Below are 20,561 nucleotides of genomic sequence, written 5' to 3' on the forward strand. Positions count from 1 at the left end.
AACAGAGCTGAATTCCAAATATAGTTCTTGTTAATTGGGGACAATGTAAACCGTAAGTCAACCATCCTTCAACAAATGCTTGCATTTTATGCATCGTTCTAGTTGATGTTGAAATGTTTTGATTGTCTCTCTTGGGCTTCTGATTCTTTGTCAGCATCTGCTGCATTTAAGATTCAAACAACAATAAAATACAAAGAAAACACAATTGTTCTTTGACATGTTGACATTGGACCCCCCATTTTGCAAATAAATCTGTAAGGCAGAAGTCCGACATTTTGACATATCGTGTAAAAAAATGGACAGCCATATGGAATATATATATTGAATAAAACAATATATAAAAATATCATTGAAACCAAGTCTAATGACACAGATAGGACAACCTGAAGCTCCCACCCTCAATTCTGCAGCTGCCAAGTATCTGTGAACACGTTCTAATGTTCTGCTTCCAAAGCAACAGTGATGAAGGCCTAGTAGCAGGCAAGTGATGGCTCAGAAGTGATACCGAAGGCATTTGTTCTTTTTCTTCTATCCTGCAACGTTACCTCTTGACAGGCAGCTGAAATAGTTGGCTTGGCAGGCATGGCATAGCGAAGCTTTTTCCAAAATTTAGAATTTAAAGGCAATGATTTTTCTTCTTTCCATTTCACCACTTGGCTGGAAGAAAGAAGTTCCAAAGATTTGGGCAAGAAATCAAAATAATTTTTTGGCATGTATTCTATTAATATGACTTTGATTTTTCTCTCAACTAAGGCTTTATGCAGTCCAACCTCTAGCTCGAACATGACTTGGTCATAGACATAGTTTTGGCTCAGAATAATAATTAATCGTCGACTTCTGTCAATGGATGATTGGATGTCATCAATAATAGCTGTAAATAGAAGAGATTATATTTTATTTCTATGTAACCCCACTTATTCATATTTCACTCATTTTAGTTAATGTTTTATGCAAAGAAGATTTTGAATATTTTATTTTAATTCATTAATCAAATTTATATAGTGGCTCATCTTCTCCAAAGAGACTGACTGGGTGGCACATATCGATAAATAAAGCAATATAAAACAGACACAAATTTAAAAGGTTACAGTAATAAATAGTTGTGTGTGTGTGTGTTAAACAATATGATTTTGCTAAAATCAGTCAGCAGCAGCCAAATTTCAACATTTCAGAGCTTTAGGACAAAATCAGATGAGAGGAAGGGAGGGAAGGAGATGTTATCTGCAATATTTTCAGAAACAACCATAAACCACATCTAAAATAATTGCTTAATTCATCCCAATGCTTTTGATTTGAGCAAAAGAACAACCCAAGAGTTTCAGGACTTTTCTCCAAAATCATAGCAAACGCACATTCGTGTGTGTGTGTGTGTGTGTGTGTGTGTGTGTGTGTGTGTGTAAACAGTATATAATAAAATCACACCGGTGCTATTTCTAGGAAACTAAATGGCTGTGGTATATTTTAAATTTAAGCAAAAGAAAAAGATATTTTACCAATCTATTCAATGATCATTTATTTCAACTACTTACCTCCTCCAGGAGAAATATCTCGTTCAAAAATGCATAGCTTATATCCAAAATGATCTTCTAATGTTTTAGGCAGTATCTCCAGAGCAAATTTTCTCTCTTCACCACATATTGGTGTACAGTCTTTCAAGTAAGACACAAAAGCATCATATAGTTTTCCATCTATAAATAAATAATTTACAGAATCAACATACTTTTTTGACAGAATTACTTATAGAAATGATAAGCTCTCCTATTTCTTTGTACGATTGGCTAAATAGCATTTATTTATTCTATATTTATTTCATTTATCAAACACTCAAATAAAAATTATTTACGTAGCCAAAGGAGCGCAGAAACAGAGTGAACAGAATCAATAATTTCTCATTTTGGAGACTTGTAGAACAATTATTTATCTGTGTTACTTCCCAACAACAACTCTGTATCCCTAATTTCTATTTTCTTTCAGAATAGAGAAAGACTGTAATAATGAAAAGTGAAAAGTTACAATTTCTTATTTTTTCCCCTTCGATACTTATGGGTTTAAATCAGTGCTATTCTTTATTAAGTCAAATCAATCACTTTACCTCCCAGTGTTTCATCCTTTCCTGTTATATCTCTGAACAATAAAACAAGCTCAATCTTGAATATTACACATAGAATCACTATCATTACAGCAATGAAGGAAAACATTATGGCCATTATCATTCCAGCAGTAAAGGCATGAACTGGTAAATCTGGATTAGATTCTAGGAGGAAAAAAAAGAAGAGAATAGATTATTGCGTAGGAAGGCAAGGTTCTCCAATAATCAGAAGAAGAAGTTAAAATATTTTTTAGCCAAATGCCTGTCTTGTATGCTTTGAGACAGAAATATATGTAATAATATTTTGTCTTGTACTTCTCTCTTGAAATAGAAAAATATTCTTACAGCCTATAAAGATATGAAACATTTTAGCCATTATTATGTAACCTTAACATAACCTACTAAGTTTATATATTATCGTATATAAATGAAGTGACAAATTCAGAACTAGAAAATCCATTTGCTTTCACTCAAGATCAATATTTGGCACTAAAGAAGCAACTAAATGTTGTCAATTGTATGTACCATATAAAGGTGCAGGGCACTTTTAAGGGATACTTAGAAGGCTTTATCCATTCCCAATTATCCTTTATATGGTATATCAGTATATACAGTATATCAAGCCAATTTTATGCCAGCTGGATTTCAGATTGTCTATAAGTCAGTCAGTCTTTCTAGGGAGACCAGACAGGAAACATGACCGGATGAACTAATTTAATTTAATTGTAAGGCTGTATTAACAAAATCTTGCAAGTGAGAAAGTAGAAATTTTTGACCATCTCCTTTACAGCCTGGGATGGTCCCTTCCGAGTGTCTTTCTCCACCCACTCTCCACTATGCCCTCTCTTATCTGACCACTCCCTACACAACATTTCTTCACCCTGTCTCTCAGGATCCTTCTCACACAACACTACAAAGTCATACTCATTTATGTAAAATTACATTACATAATTACATTACATACTCATTTATGTAAAATAATCATTAAAAGCAGAATCAAAAACATTATGCAGTTTTAGCTTTTAATATTGTAAGCGGCCCAAGAAATAGTTTACTTTATTGATTAGGCCATGGGCCATATCAAAGTACAGAGTTCCAAACACAAATTATTACTAAAATCCAAATTTTATTTTATTACTAAAATTTAAAACAGAATTGGAATAAAACACAATTTAAAATGAGATTGCAGTAAAATACAATAATTTAATATATGGATAAATACAATATGCTAAAATTATTTTTCAGTGTCACTTCTACAATCTATATACAAAGAAATTAATTATGGGGACATTAGCAGATAACTGGACAAGTATACACATTCTAGATAGTACAGAATAAAAATCAATCTTAGGTAATTTTGAATTTTATATATAAGTAGAAGAATGGTAGTCTGAAATTAGAAACCACCTAATTTTTCTTTCTACTAACAGAAAAATTCATAGAAAGACCTTTTTTATTATTTCCAAGAATTATCAACAAATATGTTAATATCTTCTGAGTTTGAGTTTAATATCTGAGTTTGTAGATGAATAACTAGCCTATGAACAGTAAATTATAATCTCTTATTGTTATTCTATATAAACACTTTAACCTGTATTACAAAAGTCATTTTGATAAAGCAGATGAACATAAAATATTTTAAACTATATAATGTTTATATCCAAAGTTGGCTTGAGAATGCCATTAGTTTTTTAAAAAGAAATGCTTAAAAATATAATCAATAACCAAAAATACTGGTCTTTTCAGGTGCTGAGCAAAATAATATTATTTTGTACAATAATATGGATGTCTTTCCCATTTTTTAAGAAAAATAAACACTCAACATTAAAATAATTTATAAATCTCAGAAAATTTATGTTTCTCCTGAAATTGCATAAGATATTAGATGACAATTCCAAAACATCACCATTTTTTAAAAAAAATGTTTTTATTCCATTAGGACAGGGGGTGTCAAACTTGCGGTGTTATGTTGTCGTCACATGATGTATTGTGACCCTTTGCTAAACTGGGGGTGGGCCTGGCCAGTGCGTGATGCATCCAGCCCACGGCCTGTGAGTTTGACATCCCTGCATTAAGAGATGGGTCTGAGACTATGAGAGTATTATCTAGAGATACCATAAATGTTTCGATATCAGTGGGCATTAAGTTGCTATCTCTGAAACAAACAATTACATCTACAAGAACTCAGATTTAGATTAAAATAGAATTCATCTAGTAATTAGCTTTGCATAATTTTCAAGGTCTATTATCAGGTACATCCAAAATTATCTCCCCACTTTCTAAGAATTCTTTTTAGTGTTTACAGTTTATTTTTCCTCTATATCAGTTTGGACTTCTGGAATATATGGAGACACCTGTATTTACACAATTATTTTTTATACTAGATTAACTATACAATACCTTTTTGCAATATAAATGTTTGCTCTTCAGAACCATTTTCAGAAAAGACACATTTGTATGAAGAATTGAAGTTCTTTTCTTTCACACGTTTAAACCAAAGTTGTTTCATAACATATATTTTTCCATTTTCATCACTGTTAAGAAAGGGGAATTGATAAAATAACAATGCTATAAGCATTTACTCTGCAGAAAAGCTCAATGAAGTCAATGAATTTCACTAAATAGAAGAAGAGAGCTTATTGAATTCAATTAATTAATTTGTTCTTCAGTCATAAAAGTCTTGCTCTCTTCTTCAAACATTTTGATGTATCTGGAAGGATTTTGGAAGCTCCCAAGTATGTGAAGGGCAATTATTCTGTTGACCACTTTGTTAATCTTGGAAATATATATCTTAAATTGTTTTCTTTATCCTGAACTAACTAGCTTATTCCCATCTTTTAAAAATGGCTGGTTTATATTTTATGAATGAATAAAATACTAACAATTTCATCTATCCATAAAGTCCCATTCCTACTGTATGTTATGGAATTTTCATTTAGCAAAAATCAGGAAACAGTTGTAATTCCCTCTCCAAAGAATAGGACAGGCTTTTTTTTTTAATAGTATAAATATGCCATTTTATTATATTGGATCTCAGTCATTGTAGATCACATTGCAAAATGTACCAAAGAAATTTAAAATACAAATAGTCCTCAATTTATAAAAGTTCATGTAGTCATCATTAGAAGTTACAACGGCACTGAAAAAGTCAGAGTCATGTGATCACTTTTTACAAACTTCTGACAAGCAAAATTAATGGGGATTAACAATCATGCTATTCATTTAACAACTGCAGTGATTCATTTAACAACCATTTTATTTTATTTTATTTTTATTTTATTTAAATTTGTATACCGCCCTTCTCCTGGTGGACTCAGGGCGGTTCACAGCCAAGTAAAAAAACATCCAATACAAAAGTTAAAAATTTAAAAGAATTATACCCTTTGGCCGAAAATTAAGAACCTTACGACTAAAACCCATTAAACAATTAAAAATCTAATATCTCAAAAATGGGGGGGGTGTTTCACGCCAGCCCTGCTTGATGGAAGAGAAAAGTTTTTAGGGCGCGGCGAAAAGCCCGGAGATCTGATATCTTCCGTATCTCCAGGCAAATCATTCCAGAGGGCAGGTGCTGCCACAGAGAAGGCCCTCCCCCTGGGGGTCACCAGCCGACACTGCCTAGCTGATGGCACCCTGAGGAGTCCCTTTCTGTGGCAGCGTACTGGCCGGTGGGAGGCTATTGGCGGCAGAAGGCGGTCCCACAAATACCCAGGCAAATACCATGACAAGACATGTCACAAAACAGAGCAAAACTCATTTAACAAATGACTCACCAACAAAAAATTGGGGCTCAATTGTGGTCATAAGTCAAGGACTACCTATATGTTTAATTATTGAACAAGTGTATAAAATATTCGGTTATGAATAGTACTTACTATTTGCGTTCTACCTTTTGACACAGTGAACTGTTACTCTGGCATATTTCTATACTTTTATCATGCACGATCCAATAAAGTTCATAAGGGAATTCAACGAAGTTCTTTGAATAACCTAAAAATGCTGTGCAATTGAGGATTTCCTCTTTACCTAACAGAAATATTTATTTAAAATTAATAATTTTAATCAAAGACTTATAAAAATTACAAGGGAGAAAATCACAATTTTATACAATGATCTGCCAATCCAGAAATATTTTCCTTTTTAACCCTTTTCAGAATTAAATTTCATTGATTTAATATTTGCTTCAATGAATATTTCCTACCTGCTGGAATTCCTGACTTGGTGATATATTTTAATATAATTTAACAACTACAAATAAAAACAAATAAGAAGTTGGAAATTTGAAAAAAAAAACATTGACTTCACTGGCATTTCAAACTGAATATATTAGAATTCTATTTTTACAATCATTTGTTATGAACTACATTAATCTATGTATCATAGGACTTGCCAACAATGTTTTGATACCTGTGTTTCTTCTGTTTGACTCTTATACTCTTATTCTCAAAAGAGGGAAAGCATTGAAGGGTATTGAAATACATTAAGTTTTCTAAAATTTCAGAAAAAAATATTTTCTCATAGTACAACTACAATAGAGTAACTATTGTGTACCACAATCCTGCACATTACATCTATTGCTCACTTAAACATGACTATTGTAAAAAAAAAAAAATTGTTTACATGCTATGGACCACAGAACTATAAAATTGTTAGAAAACTAAAGGTCCTGGATGTCCTGAAATCTTTGAAGCCAGTTGTTTTAAAAAATGACCCTGGATACAGACACATTCTTTGACAAGACAAATAACTAATTCTTTAAATTAAAATATCACTCTTCATTTCTCTTTACAATTCTTTCAAAGGCTTGCCAGCTACTTGCTTCTAAATGCTCTAAATCAGGGGTGAAATGCTCCCGGTTCGGACTGGATCGCCTGATCCAGTAGTGATGGTGGCGGGTGGTTCGGAGAACCAGTAGCAAAAATCCCTGCCCCCCCTCCTATGCCCAGCTGAACCGCGCAATCATCAGAGGCTTTTTTTTTAAAAAAAGCATTTTTCTACAACTGATGGGATCATCAGAGGCTTTTAAAAACATTTTTTTACAACCTCTTTAGCCAAAGAGGTTTTAGAAAAAATGGTTTTAAAAGAAAAAAAAAAAAGATGGCCACCCCCATTCAGTCACATTACCATCCCCGAAGTGGTACTACCAGTTCGCCCATAGAACTGGTAGTAACAAATTTTACATTTCACCACTGCTCCAAATACTCTTCCAGAAGGAATGCAGACTTTGAGGAATAGATCCTGGATTTAGATATAAACCAAGAAATATCATTACTTGGTTTATATTTAGTAATATAATATAGTAATATCAATGTAGCTCAAGTGCAGAAAAATCTATGGTATCTTAAAGGCAATTTATACAATCAGCTTTTGAAAAGGCACTCTTGTTGATAATATAGCCAAACATCATCACAGATTAATAATAAAGAGAAGTACCTATTTCAGTTTTGAAAACATTATGACCAGGTCCAATTAGCTTTGGAGTTATTTTTTCTTCAGCACCTTAAGAAGAAAAAAGAGAATTACTTAAACTAATTTTCCTAAAGTCCATCATAATGATAATCACTAACACGTTGTCCTTACATAAAACATTTTCTTTTAAATTTTAAAGTCATTTAATCAAAGATGATTCTTCATTTTAAAAAGATGATTTTGGACTGCCCCAAGCCATTAGGATTTAGGATGTATTCTCAGAATTACATAGTGTTGATTTTACAACTACCTCATTTACTTAATGACCGCTGCAAAGAAGGTTGTAACATTGGGACCAATCACATGGTGACCCATTTTATTTTATTTTATTTTATTTTATTTTATTTTATTTTATTTTATTATTTTATTTTATTTTATTTTATTTTATTTTATTTTATTTTATTTTATTTTATTTTATTTTATTTTATTAATTCAATTTATATGCCGCCCCTCTCTGAAGACTCAGGGCAGCTCACAATACATTTTAAAAAATAATTATATAAAAAAATTTGAAAAATTAAAAACATTAAAAACATTAAAAACTCAGTCATGCCATTCATGGCCAGATCTCGCCAGATCACAAGAGCAAGATCAACGGCCCCAGGCCTACCAGAAAAGCCAGGTCTTCACCGCTTTTCAGAAGGCCAACAGGGTGGAGATGGTCCGGACCTCAGGAGGTAACTGGTTCCAGAGAGCTGGGGCAGCCACAGAGAAGGCCCTCCCCCGTAAGCCCGCCAGCCGGCATTGTTTAGCTGATGGGACCCGGAGGAGACCAACTCTGTGGGATCTTACCGGTTGCTGGGACCTATGCGGCAGAAAGCGGTCTCGAAGATAACCTGGCCCTGAGCCATGTAGGGCTTTAAAGGTAATAACCAACATCTTGAATTGTGACCATAATGGGCAGACTCCATTATGGTCATAAGTCAAGGACTACCTATATCAAGCAATACGTCTTACTTCGCCCAGTTACACAGCCAACAAGCATGAAGGACTTGAAGCGGAGATAATTTCTGATAGAGAGCTGCTGGCATGAGGTAAAAAAGAAGGGCTGTAGAGAGGACTGGTTAGAAGACCCTGTCTGTGCACACAGTCATCTATTGGGCCTCTGTTTTCTCCAGCACAGCTTGCATTACTAGCCAATACATGTATAAACGTGGGCAGCTTAAGCAAACGTAATCCATAAAGATAAGAGGATCGGAAGGTCTATCTCTGTGTTGTGTTTTCTTGAGTTCTCCATTATTTCATAACATACTAACATTCATATCTGTCACATTAGAGCAAGAACACCACTGATTGTAGTCCCAAGTCATTTAACAATTTTACACAGCCTTACCTTTAATATTTAAATTGGTGGTACTTGTGCTGTTATATTTCTTTCCTGCATGAAGAAATGTTTTTACACATGTATATTTTCCACCATCCTTTTCTGTTAACTGATCAATGTGCCATTCTTCTTCACCTCTCTTATTAATAATCTCTATGCAGTCCTGTCACAATGAAGATGGCTTATTATAAACATAAAACATACAGATTTTTTTTTTAAAAAAGAGGACATATTGTAAGATAAAGCTCCCCATTCTATTGGAAAAATGCATCAATCTCTTTGTTCTAATCACTTGGATAAACATGATTGCACTCAGCATTCAATTTGTTTTATTCAAAAATTATTCTGCTTAGAGTTCTTAACCTGGGAATTAGCTCTACAGAACCCAAGGAGACTAGTGCCAGGGTTCCAAATAATAGCTCCATAGAAAGAAGAACTCTAAAGCAGACAAGTTCCTCAAAGAACAATTTTATTGGAGATATCATATTGGCACAAGCTGCTAAAAACCGATTCTGAAAGTTCCCACCTGATTAAAAAGTAAAAGTTTCCCCTTTCCCCAAACAATTAGCCACATTGTCCAATCAAGGCACTGGCTGATTGCTTGGATACTGTACTCCTCCTCTCTCCAGCCACCTGTTGGAATGTCCTTAGTTCCCACAGGAAACTATTTTATTTGGCTACAAATCCTCTCCCTCTCCCTATCCCTTCTTCGCACTGTGGCAATCCTGAAGCCTCCAAAATGGCCCCAGCCAGGTTCAGTTCAGAGTTGACAACTAGTATGCATAGATTTTGATGTTTAAACTAAATCCCCAGAATTAGTTGCTTAAAATCATTTATTTAAATCCACTCCTGGAAAATGCAGGAACTTTTGAAAAGAATGAGCGCGATGCAGAAACAACGTTCTTTTATTAATATTCATTCTTTTTTAGTGAAATATGTAGTTATTACTAGAATGCATTTCCAACAGAAGTTTGTATTTTAAAGCAGCATTTATGGAATTAACAAATTAAACCATCTGTAAACATTAATAAAATACTCCCCTTATACAAATCTCTGTTAAAAAGACATTTAAAGAAGGATTTATTAAAAAAGAAATTATTTTTCAACAACAGATAAGTTGACTGGGAGTTGCCACCCAGCTGTAGAAGACATTGGCAGTGAAGTTTAAAACTCTAATTAGCTTCAGGCTAGGATCCTTGATGTATTTACTTCCACCATTCATGGAAACAAGAATATGAACTTTAGCTACATTCAGAGTTTTTTGAATAAGTGTGTAACTCCTCAAATGGATAGTGGTTGACAAAAATCCTCTCTTTGTACACCAATTCTACAAGCAGAGTGGAAATGTTTACATTGGAGAAAGAGTTACCATGATGAAAGGTACATGAACTGCTATCCAAATGATGCAGAATTTAGTACTGCCTGGAAGATTCTATATACTATCTCTATAGGTGATGGCCCCTGATGAACATTATGCTGTATTCATAGAGACTGACTCTTCATTGAAGACACCAGGATCACTAAACAAAGAGGAGGACATTGTTGTTCGCAACTTATATGGTCATTTGTATTTTTGTTGTTGTTCCAGTGTATGAATGCAGTGAATGACAATTTCCATTGTGGTATATTACCTTCATCTTCCTGACTATAAACTATTTCTTCTATAAACAAGAAAGCATTTTAAAGGTACCTTATACCAGGTTATGTTGATAACATTTGCACTATCATTTGTACTACTGCATGTGAAAGGATAGCCTGTCCCAATTATTCCATCTCTTCCAGTAATCAAATGCTCTTCAGTGAAACAATTGTTTTTATTTCTCTTGATGACATTTAAGGACCATTCCTTACAGGTTCCATTTCTGCATGGGGAGAAGAAATGTGACATATAAAGCAGAATAGTTGTTTCAAGGAGGAGATATACATCCAACCTCTTCATATTATCAAAATAAACTTATGAAATCCATGTGAAGAAATTAAGGGTATAGATCTCAAAAGTTTAAGAACATGCCCATATATTTTTACTGTGGCCCACACTTTTAATAAGTGCTTAAAACTTGGATAAAACCAACGATTTCAATGGCTGAACTAGACTGCCAGTCACAGCTACTACTTTGCTTATTTCCCACTCAACCTCACTCAAAAATGCTATTTAGCATAGCAAAACAAACTAGGGCGAAGTAAAGTCAGATCAAATGAGCATCCATGTTGATTGTTACAAGTAGGCCTTCTTTTTTCCTTCCTTCTCTTGTACTAATTTATAATCACAGTTGAGCTAGACAAATATATAAACAAAGATGTATACTTATTCATTTTAAAATTGTGTTATGGATAATCGTTGCTTAATGACCTCTTGTTCAGTGACCATTCAAAGTTATGATGCTGCTGAATGAGTGGAATTTATGACTGGTCCCCATATTTGTAGCTGTCACACATCTCTATAGTCATATAATCATAGTTCAGGAACTTGGTGACAAGCTCAGAATTACGAGATTGCAGCATCCCACAGACATGTGGTCGCTATTTGTAACCTTTACTGCTGGACTCCAACAAGCAAAGTCAGTGGGGAAGCCAGCAGGAGGTTGCAAATGGCAACAACGTGACTTTGCATTTAAGAGTTGTGTAGGATTTGCTTAGCGAATTGTTGGCACTGCCGTTGTAAGTCAGCACAGTCATGTGACATCATGCTTTATGATTGTGTTGTGTTGCTTGGCAATGGAGTTGTTGCTCCCAATTACCATTGTTAAATGATGTGTATCTTTATCATTTTCTAAACAAAGTGGTGTTCACGTTCAATTAAGTGTGTTTAGTATCACAGCAGAATATTCTTGAACGCACATGATTAAAATAGATTAGAAGACATTTTTGATGGTTGTAAACCATATAATGTTTGGAATGGGAGGAATAAGAATATCACAGGTTAAAACTACTATACAAGGCAGGTTATAGGTTTATTTTATCAATTTTTCCTCCATTTTTTTAATTGGTATCCACACATTTTTTCATTCTTTTTAGAGGTCTATATAAATAATACTAATAAAAGTACAATGGATGGTGTTACATTTTGTAAATATAAAAGACTATTATTTTCTCTGTTCTTATTAAAAGGAAGGAAGGATAATATTTCAAATAAATGACGATGAAAATTCTGATTATGATACTGTGTGGGGAAGATGGTACGAATGGATAAATGATAGAATTAAGGAAGGAATAAAAGGTGCAGAAATTAATTAGAAATGTATAGTATAAATGACACCAGACACTTACTCATGTATATATGTATAAACACTGCGAATCTGATGTCAAACAGAATTGTTACTATATTTTATTTGTGTAAAAAAAATCAATAAAATTGTATTAATATATATATATATATATTTCAAATATTTCAAAATTGGAGAGAAACTATACTATTAATTTTGATTAGAGGCCTTAGGAAACAGATATATAATGCCTAATTCCTTAAAATGGGATGGGGAATGTTTAAAGGACTTAGTTTCATGATTGTCAAACAGTTTGGGTTTGGTTAATCATGAATGTAGAAGCAATTTAAGAGATTAGAATGACAGTGGAGAAAATAATCAGTGTTGTCTCTGTTACAAAACAATTGATAACACACGAGAATATTTGGAAATTCCACTTTAAAAAAATGAAAGGTTGAATTCATCATTTTCTAAAAATGTGATTGCTGAAATATTTATGTAAATCATAGCAGTGAAGTGTTTAAGTATCATTTAAGTGACATAGACTTACTCATAATTTTTGTAACATTCTTCCTGTTGTAGACATGCTGAGAAAAATTTAATTTGCAATACCCTTCCTGTTATACACACACATTGAGGCTGAAAACTGGGCCATCACCTTTGGAGCTAAGAAAATTGAACAAACAAACCACAATTTCTGAAGCAACAGGGTTATTATGTATCTGTGCTCCGCTACAGAGTTTACTGATATTATATTCAAAGCTTCTTAATGCTTTAAAGTTTTAAATACTCATTGCACCAAGAAGATGATGATATTCAGAAGACTTTGGCTATCTTTCGTTTTCAGCAAAGTCTAAAAGATTTTGAAAGCTCTAAACTGTTGTTTGGATGTAGGCCAGTGACTGAGAAAGAATGAATAAACTGAGATTTAACATAAAAAAGTTCTATCAATCAAGTCAGTCCTGGATGAAGTCAAGTGAAATCCTTTTTCCCAGATTTCTCTGGGATAAATTGCTCTATTTTTTAGAGAAGGAAGATAGGACTTTAGGGATTTGTTTTTTAATCACTTCCCCTGTAGACTACTGTTAAACATTCCAAGTGGGGCTGTTTTTGAAAATGCAAGTATTTGACCCCTCATTATCATGTTTTTCCGAAAATAAGACCCTGTCTTATATTTTTTTGAAACCTGAAATAAGCTCTTGGCCTTATTGCCATGCACTCAGAAGCCTGATTGGGCTTATTATCAGGGGATGTCTTATTTTGGGGAAAACAGGTTATCATTTCTCCAATTAAGATTTGGACACAATCTAAGGGACTTCTTGAGCTTTCAGTTCCTGCTCAAAGAACAGATGGAAAATGAAATGGCCATTCATTCTATTCCCAGATATATCTAGTGCACCAATTCTGGCCTTTCCTGCATTGGGAGGTCCTACATATCATTGTTTGTACAGTAATAATCTCAATAGGATTACAGTAATGTGCTCTATGTGAGGCTACCTTGAAAACTATCTGGAAACTATCGCAGGTCCAAAACTGGTGTTTCACAAGTTCCAATAGTCAGGACATTCAGGTGTAATTCAAGGTCCTGATTGTCCCATTTAAAGTCATTTATGGCATAGGGCCTGGCTATCTGAGATACTGCTTGTTTCCAGTCATTCCTGCCATCTTATTTGATCCAGCAGGGTGGGTGTGTCCCAAATCCTTTCAATTAAAAAATGTCATCTGGCTGGATGCAGGAGAGACAACTACTCTGCTGCAATTCCTGACCTCAAGAATTAGCTTCCTCCTATAGATTTTTGTGGTTCCCAAGCTTATGTCACTTAGAAAATTGCTAAAGATGTGATTATTCTCCCAGGCCTTGGTGACAGTTGATTTTACAGCCACTATTTTGTTTTGTTTTGGTCTTATTTGTTTTAATTTTGCTCTGGCATTTTGCCTTTCAAGTCGATTTTTTTTTTTAATTTGATTTATATGCCGCCCTTCTCCGGAGACTCAGGGCGGCTTACAATGCGTTAAGCAATAGCCTTCATACTTTTGTATATTTTATACAAAGTCAGCTTATTGCCCCCACAAACTGGGTCCTCATTTCACCTACCTTAGAAAGGATGGAAGGCTGAGTCAACCTTGAGCCTTGGAGAGATTCGAACCAGCAGAAATTGCAGGCAGCTGTGTTAATAACAGGGTGCGTATACCACTGTACTATCAAGGCTCTTCTACTTTCTATACATTTTTTTTTCAGTTGCAAGTTGCCCAAGAGTCATTTAGTCATTTAATTTAAAAATTAAATTAAAATTAAATTAATTTAATACTCTAAACTCAGTGCTGGGACAAAATGTAGCAGTTAAGATTCTAATAGGGATGACTTTTGCAGATTATATTACAGTGATCTTGAAAAAAAGACAATTGATATGGAGTTGGAAACGGAACACACATCAAACAATTGCTTTTGATCTAAAGATCAAAAGATACACTAACGTAAGATTTGGTCTTCTGTACGAACTTACTCACAATTTACAGTGCTCATTAAGTGTCCATTCATTTAGTGACTTAGATGGGTTGGAATTGAAATATGACCCTTCACAGTAATAGAAAACTAACTCTGAAAATTACTCGAAAGGAAGAGGTGACTTGCTACTTACATGTGTTACATGAGTGGGATAATTTTTTAATGATGAAATTTTAATACATATAACACTTTGTCATACTTTAACTTTAAATGCTACAAATACTGAATGGTTTTCTTGCTTTTATATCACTGTTGACATTATGGTCTGCTGGATGCCTGCAGAGCTGGCAGCAGAGTCAGACAGCGAGGAGGTTGGGGAGGAACATGTGCCAGTCCTGGAATCTAGGGAAGGCTCGGACGAGGGCTCTGTGTTGGAGGCAGAGAAAGGGCCATCTGGGAGGTACATGCTGCCTCCGGAGCCTCCAGAGTCAGACCTCAGTGAGGCAGAGGAACAGGGGAAGCCAGTTCCCAGTGCATGCATGCACAGAGCTGCCAGAAGGCAAGAACAGTTAAAACAAAAGGGACCACTCGGAAGTAGGCTTGGAGATGATTGGCCCCTCCCATAAGACTTAAAAGAGGAGCAAAGGCACGTGGGCCTTTGCAGGAAGCAACGTTGTTAATTCTGTTCAGTTTAAAGTCTGAAGCTTTGTTTGATTCTGGACTCTATGTGGCTTTGCCAATTAGGTTTTTGGCAGCATGTCAAGGGAGATAAAGGTGGGTGATTATCAGCCTTATCCCGAAGGACTCTTTACAACTATTTGAGACTCATCTGTGAATAAACAGAATTCACAGCTGTTGCAAGAGGTTTTTGGGACTATTCGTGTGTTTTACTGACTCAGGAAGCCTAGGTCAGAACAGTTGGAGGAGGAAATGGTTACTAAATTTACCATGGGAACATGCAGCATTAGCTCCATTGCAAAAGAGATGGTTTATCTCCGATTACTAAACTGGGTAAATGTATATTACTGAAATGTAACATCTGGAACAAAATATATACTTTATAAAGGAATGCATTAACATGAAGAATCTATACCTTTTATAGCACATATAACTAACATTATTTTAAAAAATGCAATGCACTATTTCAGAAGTTTACTTAGGTTAAAATGCCTTTTTTGATTCAGAAGCTTCTACTGTCATTTAAAGAAGGAAGTTTGATTTCCATATTAAATTTATCTAACTAAAGGGTGCATTTTCTTTTTCTGGTTCATGGATGGCAAGTTTTACTGTTGCAAACTTTTTTCCAGTAGCTATATTGGAATTGTTCTTTAGGGAGGACAACATTAATGTTTAACTATACTCCGTATTTTTCGGAGTATAAGACGCACCTTAGTTTTTGGGAAGGAAAATTTAAAAAAAGCTGATTGGCAGGTAGATCACCTCCCGGAATACCCCCAATCAGCTGTTCCCAGAGGTGAATTTTAGCAACATGTTCCTTGGTTGTGAGCTGTGCCTTACCTTATTTTTTGCTTTTTTTTCTGCCTCTGAAACTCTGTTGCAGAAAAAAAAAATTCCTGCCTCTGAAAGCCTCCAAAACAGAACTTCAGAAAAAAAGCCTCTGAAGCTGTTTGGGGGCTTCTTTTCTGAAGCTTTGTTTGGGGGCTATTTTTCTTGAGAAGCTGGGTGGGGCTATATTCGGAATATAAGATGCAGCCAGATTTTCACCCTCTTTTTGGGGGGGGGAAAGGTGCATCTTATACTTTGAAAAATACGGTATCTTGGAACATTGGGTTCTCCTCCCATTTATTTTAATTACTGGGGTTTGATCCTTCTGATAATGCTAAATTAATATCATGAGGGAACCGAAACTTGGTCACAACAAGGTTTTTTTTTTTGACAACTTGTATAGTGTATGAACCTATACCTTAAACTAATAAATAGCCTTAAACTGTGGGGTATGTTTTTTTTGTTATTTGAGGAATTGGAACATAAATATTTCCCAACGCGTGCAAAATAGAAATATATTCAGTTAACAACTTTTTTACTATGGGCCAGCACTCCAAACTCCCTCTAATAGTAAGGGATTTACCATGGATTTTCAAATTAATAAAATAAATTATTCTGAAAATCTCATTTCTACCTTTCTCACCAGCCAGAATTTAGTCACCAGCTGACATCTTCACCACTATTCTGCTGCTACCAGGTATTCAGCCATGTGACGTCCAGGGGACAACCAGCTGCCATTTTAAAGACTTATCCCCTCGCTTGGAAAACTTGTGCCCATTTCTCAGCTAACTAGCCACAAATTGAGGGAGGTGACATCCAGGAAACTGAGAATGGACCATAAGGTTGGAGAACATGGACATAATATGGACATAACTCCCTTCTTAAACATACAATCCTTTTATCTATGTATTTAGTGCACCTACCCGAGACAGCATTGATAGATTCCAGTATCATTCAGTAAAATTGGCCAAAATTGCAAATTAGATCCATTCAAATCGATTCTGCTGTCTCCATGAATTAGCACTTCTCGTTTTTTTCCTTTATGCCAATTGATAACTTGTCCTTCATACTGTGGTTTTTTAGGGCAGCAAAATGAAAAGTATTCTTCTTCTAGCACATTAATAGGTGAGTGCCTTTCACAAAGCTTTCCTTCAGAAAATGAAAACATATAGAAAATAGAAAGACTATTTGTTATTATTAGAAGTATAGTAATACTTGGGCTAATATAATTCAGCTTTATAGCACAAATTGTCCATGGCAGCGTTTTTGTTTTTGTTAAAAAAAATTGTTTGCATATATGCTAGAAAGAAAAGTACAAAATGGCAACATTCCTCATTTTGACTTCTTGCTCTACCCTCTTTAAATTTCAATTTAAATATTGCATCTGTTAACAGTTCCATTGCATCATGTGTTATAAACTAACAAAAGCTTAACATTTTAATAATGCATTACAGAGAAGATTCTGATTTCATGAATCTCCTTTTGCTTTTGCCTTCTATACACTAATACAACTGTCTACAACATTTATAATTTTAGAACAGGGGTCCCCCCAACCCTGGGCTGAGAACCATTCAGAACTGGGTGATGCGAGCAGTGGGCTGGCGCACACATGCATATGCACAGCTTGACTTGCGTGAGCAGTGTGCACATGCATGTGTGCACAGCTCCACTTGCATAAGTCGAGCTGTGTGTGCATGCTCATGCGTGCCGGCCAGCCACTCGTGCAAGTTGAGCTGTGTGCACACGTGCATGCTGGCCCACCACTCATGCGGCAAGGTTTCCCTCTCCGCCCCTCAGTTGGGCCACCAAGCCGCAACGGTAGAACATTTAGAATTCCAGAATCACCAGCTAACAAAGCTGCATTATTAAGTTTGTTTGTTGTATTGGTCAGCGCGATTCTGGCAGCCTGCAGACATATTTTTGGACATTTGGTGTCAAAAGGCCAAGATGCAACTGAGTGATACACAGCCTGTCCCATTTTTACACATGTTGTAGGTGCTATTTTGACTTTTTAATATCTTTACCCTACCCATCTGCCAAATCCCCTAGGAGACCTATCATATTTAATTGATATTTTTCAAGGAACCTCATTAATATTTCATGATTCTGAAACAGAATATTAAACCTCAAAATGATTTATGTCTTTAAGCATTTGTGTCATAAAATCTTGCAGACCACAGGTAGGGAGGAGAAATAGATCTTACTGATAATGATGCCACAATAACAAGCACATTTTGGCTCATTATATATTCTTGCCTTAGTCTAATTAAGAAACAATCCAGTTGTAAGATCAAAAAGAGGCTAATGACAAATTGCTGTATTTCAAACTGTGTAATGTCACAATGGGACACACACATTCACATTCTCTAGCATACATAGTTATGGAACAGTGCTATAAGATATTGTGGTTTGAGTAGCGGAGAAATGATATTTATCTTAAGCAGACTCAAATCGTTGATGATATTGCAATGACATTTATTTTTCATTAGTATTAGATCATTTCCATTCCTTGGAAATATTTAGAGGCTGAACCTCCAATCACTTTTGATTTATTATCCTGCTGAATGGTACATTTTTACATGAAAGTCACAATAGATTATGATGAAACGAAAATATGTAAATTTACAATTGCCAGCTTATCTTGACCGATCAACAAACCTTTCTCAAATGTTACCCATAACAACTTTCCATTATTTTGATGTTTATGTATCATCTGCATATGATATCTAGTCTCCGATAGCATAGACAGTCTTAAAACAATCAACCCAAAATGGCATGTTTTAAGATAAAGAGAGAAAACAAAAAGAGTTATACTTACCTGAGCTGATAAAGCTAAGGATCAGTGTTAGCAAAACTGCCAGATTTTCAGAAAGCATTTTAAAATTTGTTTAACCTTAGTTTCTCCTGTAGAGCAAACAAAACCCCACATTTTAAAAAAAATCTAATTGAAATATAATTCTAATAGTATAATTCACTAGACTTTAATATGATGATATGAATAACACACACATAATAGTTACATCTGAATCAGTGGTGGGTTCCTCCCGGTTCTGCCGAGCCAGTAGTGGTGACGATATGACATCACCAAACCAGTTCTGCCCTCCCTGCCCCCCTGCCCCTCCGCCCCCCCTGCATTATTCTTACCTTACCCCCAATCTATTCCTGCCTCCTGAGTCCCAGCTGATCGGCTAGAGGGAAAAAAACTGTTTAAACTCTTGGCACAGGGCTTCAAAGGGCCGCCTTACAGCTGATCAGTGTTAAAAGAAAACAAATGAATAGACCGGTGCCTGCAAAAATAAATGGGTAGACCAGTGCCTCCAAAAACAAATGAGTAAACCAGTGCCTCCAAAAACAAATGGGTAGACTGGTACAGCTCTGCAAGCAGTTAAAAACCTGGTAGACCAGTACCTCTGCTAAATCCTAAAGAATTGTCACATGACCATCAAGCCACGCCCACAAAATAAGCCACACCCATAGAACCAGTAGTAAAAAAAATTAGAACCCACTCCTGATCTGAATCTAAGATTTGAACTAGGAATCAGACTTAAGGGGGGGAGGGAATATTTGCCTAACTGATATGGTGAGCCATTCTTCTGCTGAGGCTCATTCTTACAAACATGGCTACCCGTGTCAACAGTCAAAAAAGTCAAGATGGTGGCAATGATAGTATAATCAAAGCTTCACCCATTTTTTTGTGTGGCATATTAGAAACAGCTAAGCTTTGATTGCACCATCAAGGCTGCCATCTCAACTTCTCTTTTAACCATCTTTATGGATTCCCCTGCCTATTACTATAATTGGAAGCCAATTACCTTTATTCTAGAAAAGACATCAAGTACTTATGATTGCCCAATAATTCTACAATAACTCTAAAATAGCCAATTATAGAGTTATTGTAGAATTATTGGGCAATCATAAGTATTTGATGTCTTTTCTAGAATAAAGGCATTGGCTTCCAGTTGAAGTGCCAATGACCTCTCTGGTCATTATTTCCAAGTAATTTTGGGTATTTTACTCTTGAACCAATCATACCCTACAAGCAATTCACAGGCAATTTATTTTTATTACATATATCTGTATACAATCCAGTTCCCATTCTGTTTCATTCATATGATATCTTATTTATGCCAATATATATATGCTGTCCAACTGGATAGAAAACATTCATGATCCATTATAATTCAATCACTGATGTTTCTGACAGGAAATAATATTTCATCCTTTTAACATAGCACTTGAGGCCTGTGTAATCATCACAAAAACAAAAAAAATATGAAATCGCTGCCTCATCGCATTGCATAAAAGCTTGTGTCCACTTAGTGTATAAATCTGGTCATGGTTTACCAGCAAGAGCTGAAGATTCCTAGATGTTCAGTGCTGAATCTGTTTTAAGAGTTACAGCAGGAAAAGCCAATGTACTGTAGTAGTTATGGTCCTGGACTAGGATAGAAGAAAACCAGGCCCAAGCCTTGGAGGTTCCCTGGGTGATTTTGGGCCAATCACTCTTTCTCAGCCAAACTCCTG

At 35.2% G+C, this 20,561-nt stretch overlaps 1 protein-coding gene across 1 annotated transcript; it reads right to left on the bottom strand.

Moving 5' to 3' along the window:
- Nucleotides 1-470: 470 nt before the first annotated feature.
- Nucleotides 471-18,913, bottom strand: IL18R1 (interleukin 18 receptor 1). Its single transcript, XM_070943458.1, has 10 exons — nucleotides 18,856-18,913; nucleotides 16,961-17,186; nucleotides 10,573-10,744; nucleotides 8,892-9,045; nucleotides 7,523-7,588; nucleotides 5,965-6,115; nucleotides 4,490-4,623; nucleotides 2,093-2,254; nucleotides 1,530-1,688; nucleotides 471-871 (listed from the first exon to the last, which is right to left on the bottom strand). The coding sequence occupies exons 1-10, from the start codon at nucleotides 18,911-18,913 to the stop codon at nucleotides 471-473; spliced, it is 1,683 nt and encodes a 560-aa protein (XP_070799559.1).
- Between the last annotated feature and the right edge of the window lie 1,648 nt (nucleotides 18,914-20,561).

Source organism: Pituophis catenifer, unplaced genomic scaffold, assembly GCF_029215685.1.
Source record: "Pituophis catenifer annectens isolate HBS135680 unplaced genomic scaffold, rPitCat1.0.hap2 SCAF_4, whole genome shotgun sequence".
NCBI lineage: Eukaryota > Metazoa > Chordata > Lepidosauria > Squamata > Colubridae > Pituophis > Pituophis catenifer.

What these genes read in the sequence shown, in the direction of transcription:
- IL18R1 (XM_070943458.1), bottom strand. Translation starts at nt 18,913, where the DNA reads ATGCTTTCTGAAAATCTGGCAGTTTTGCTAACACTGATCCTTAGCTTT. An exon ending in AACATTTATATTGCAAAAAG is followed by an intron (nt 2,255 to 4,489) that starts GTATTGTATAGT and finishes TTTTCCTCCTAG; the next exon opens with AATCTAATCCAGATTTACCA. An exon ending in AAAGGATGAAACACTGGGAG is followed by an intron (nt 1,689 to 2,092) that starts GTAAAGTGATTG and finishes ATTTATTTATAG; the next exon opens with ATGGAAAACTATATGATGCT.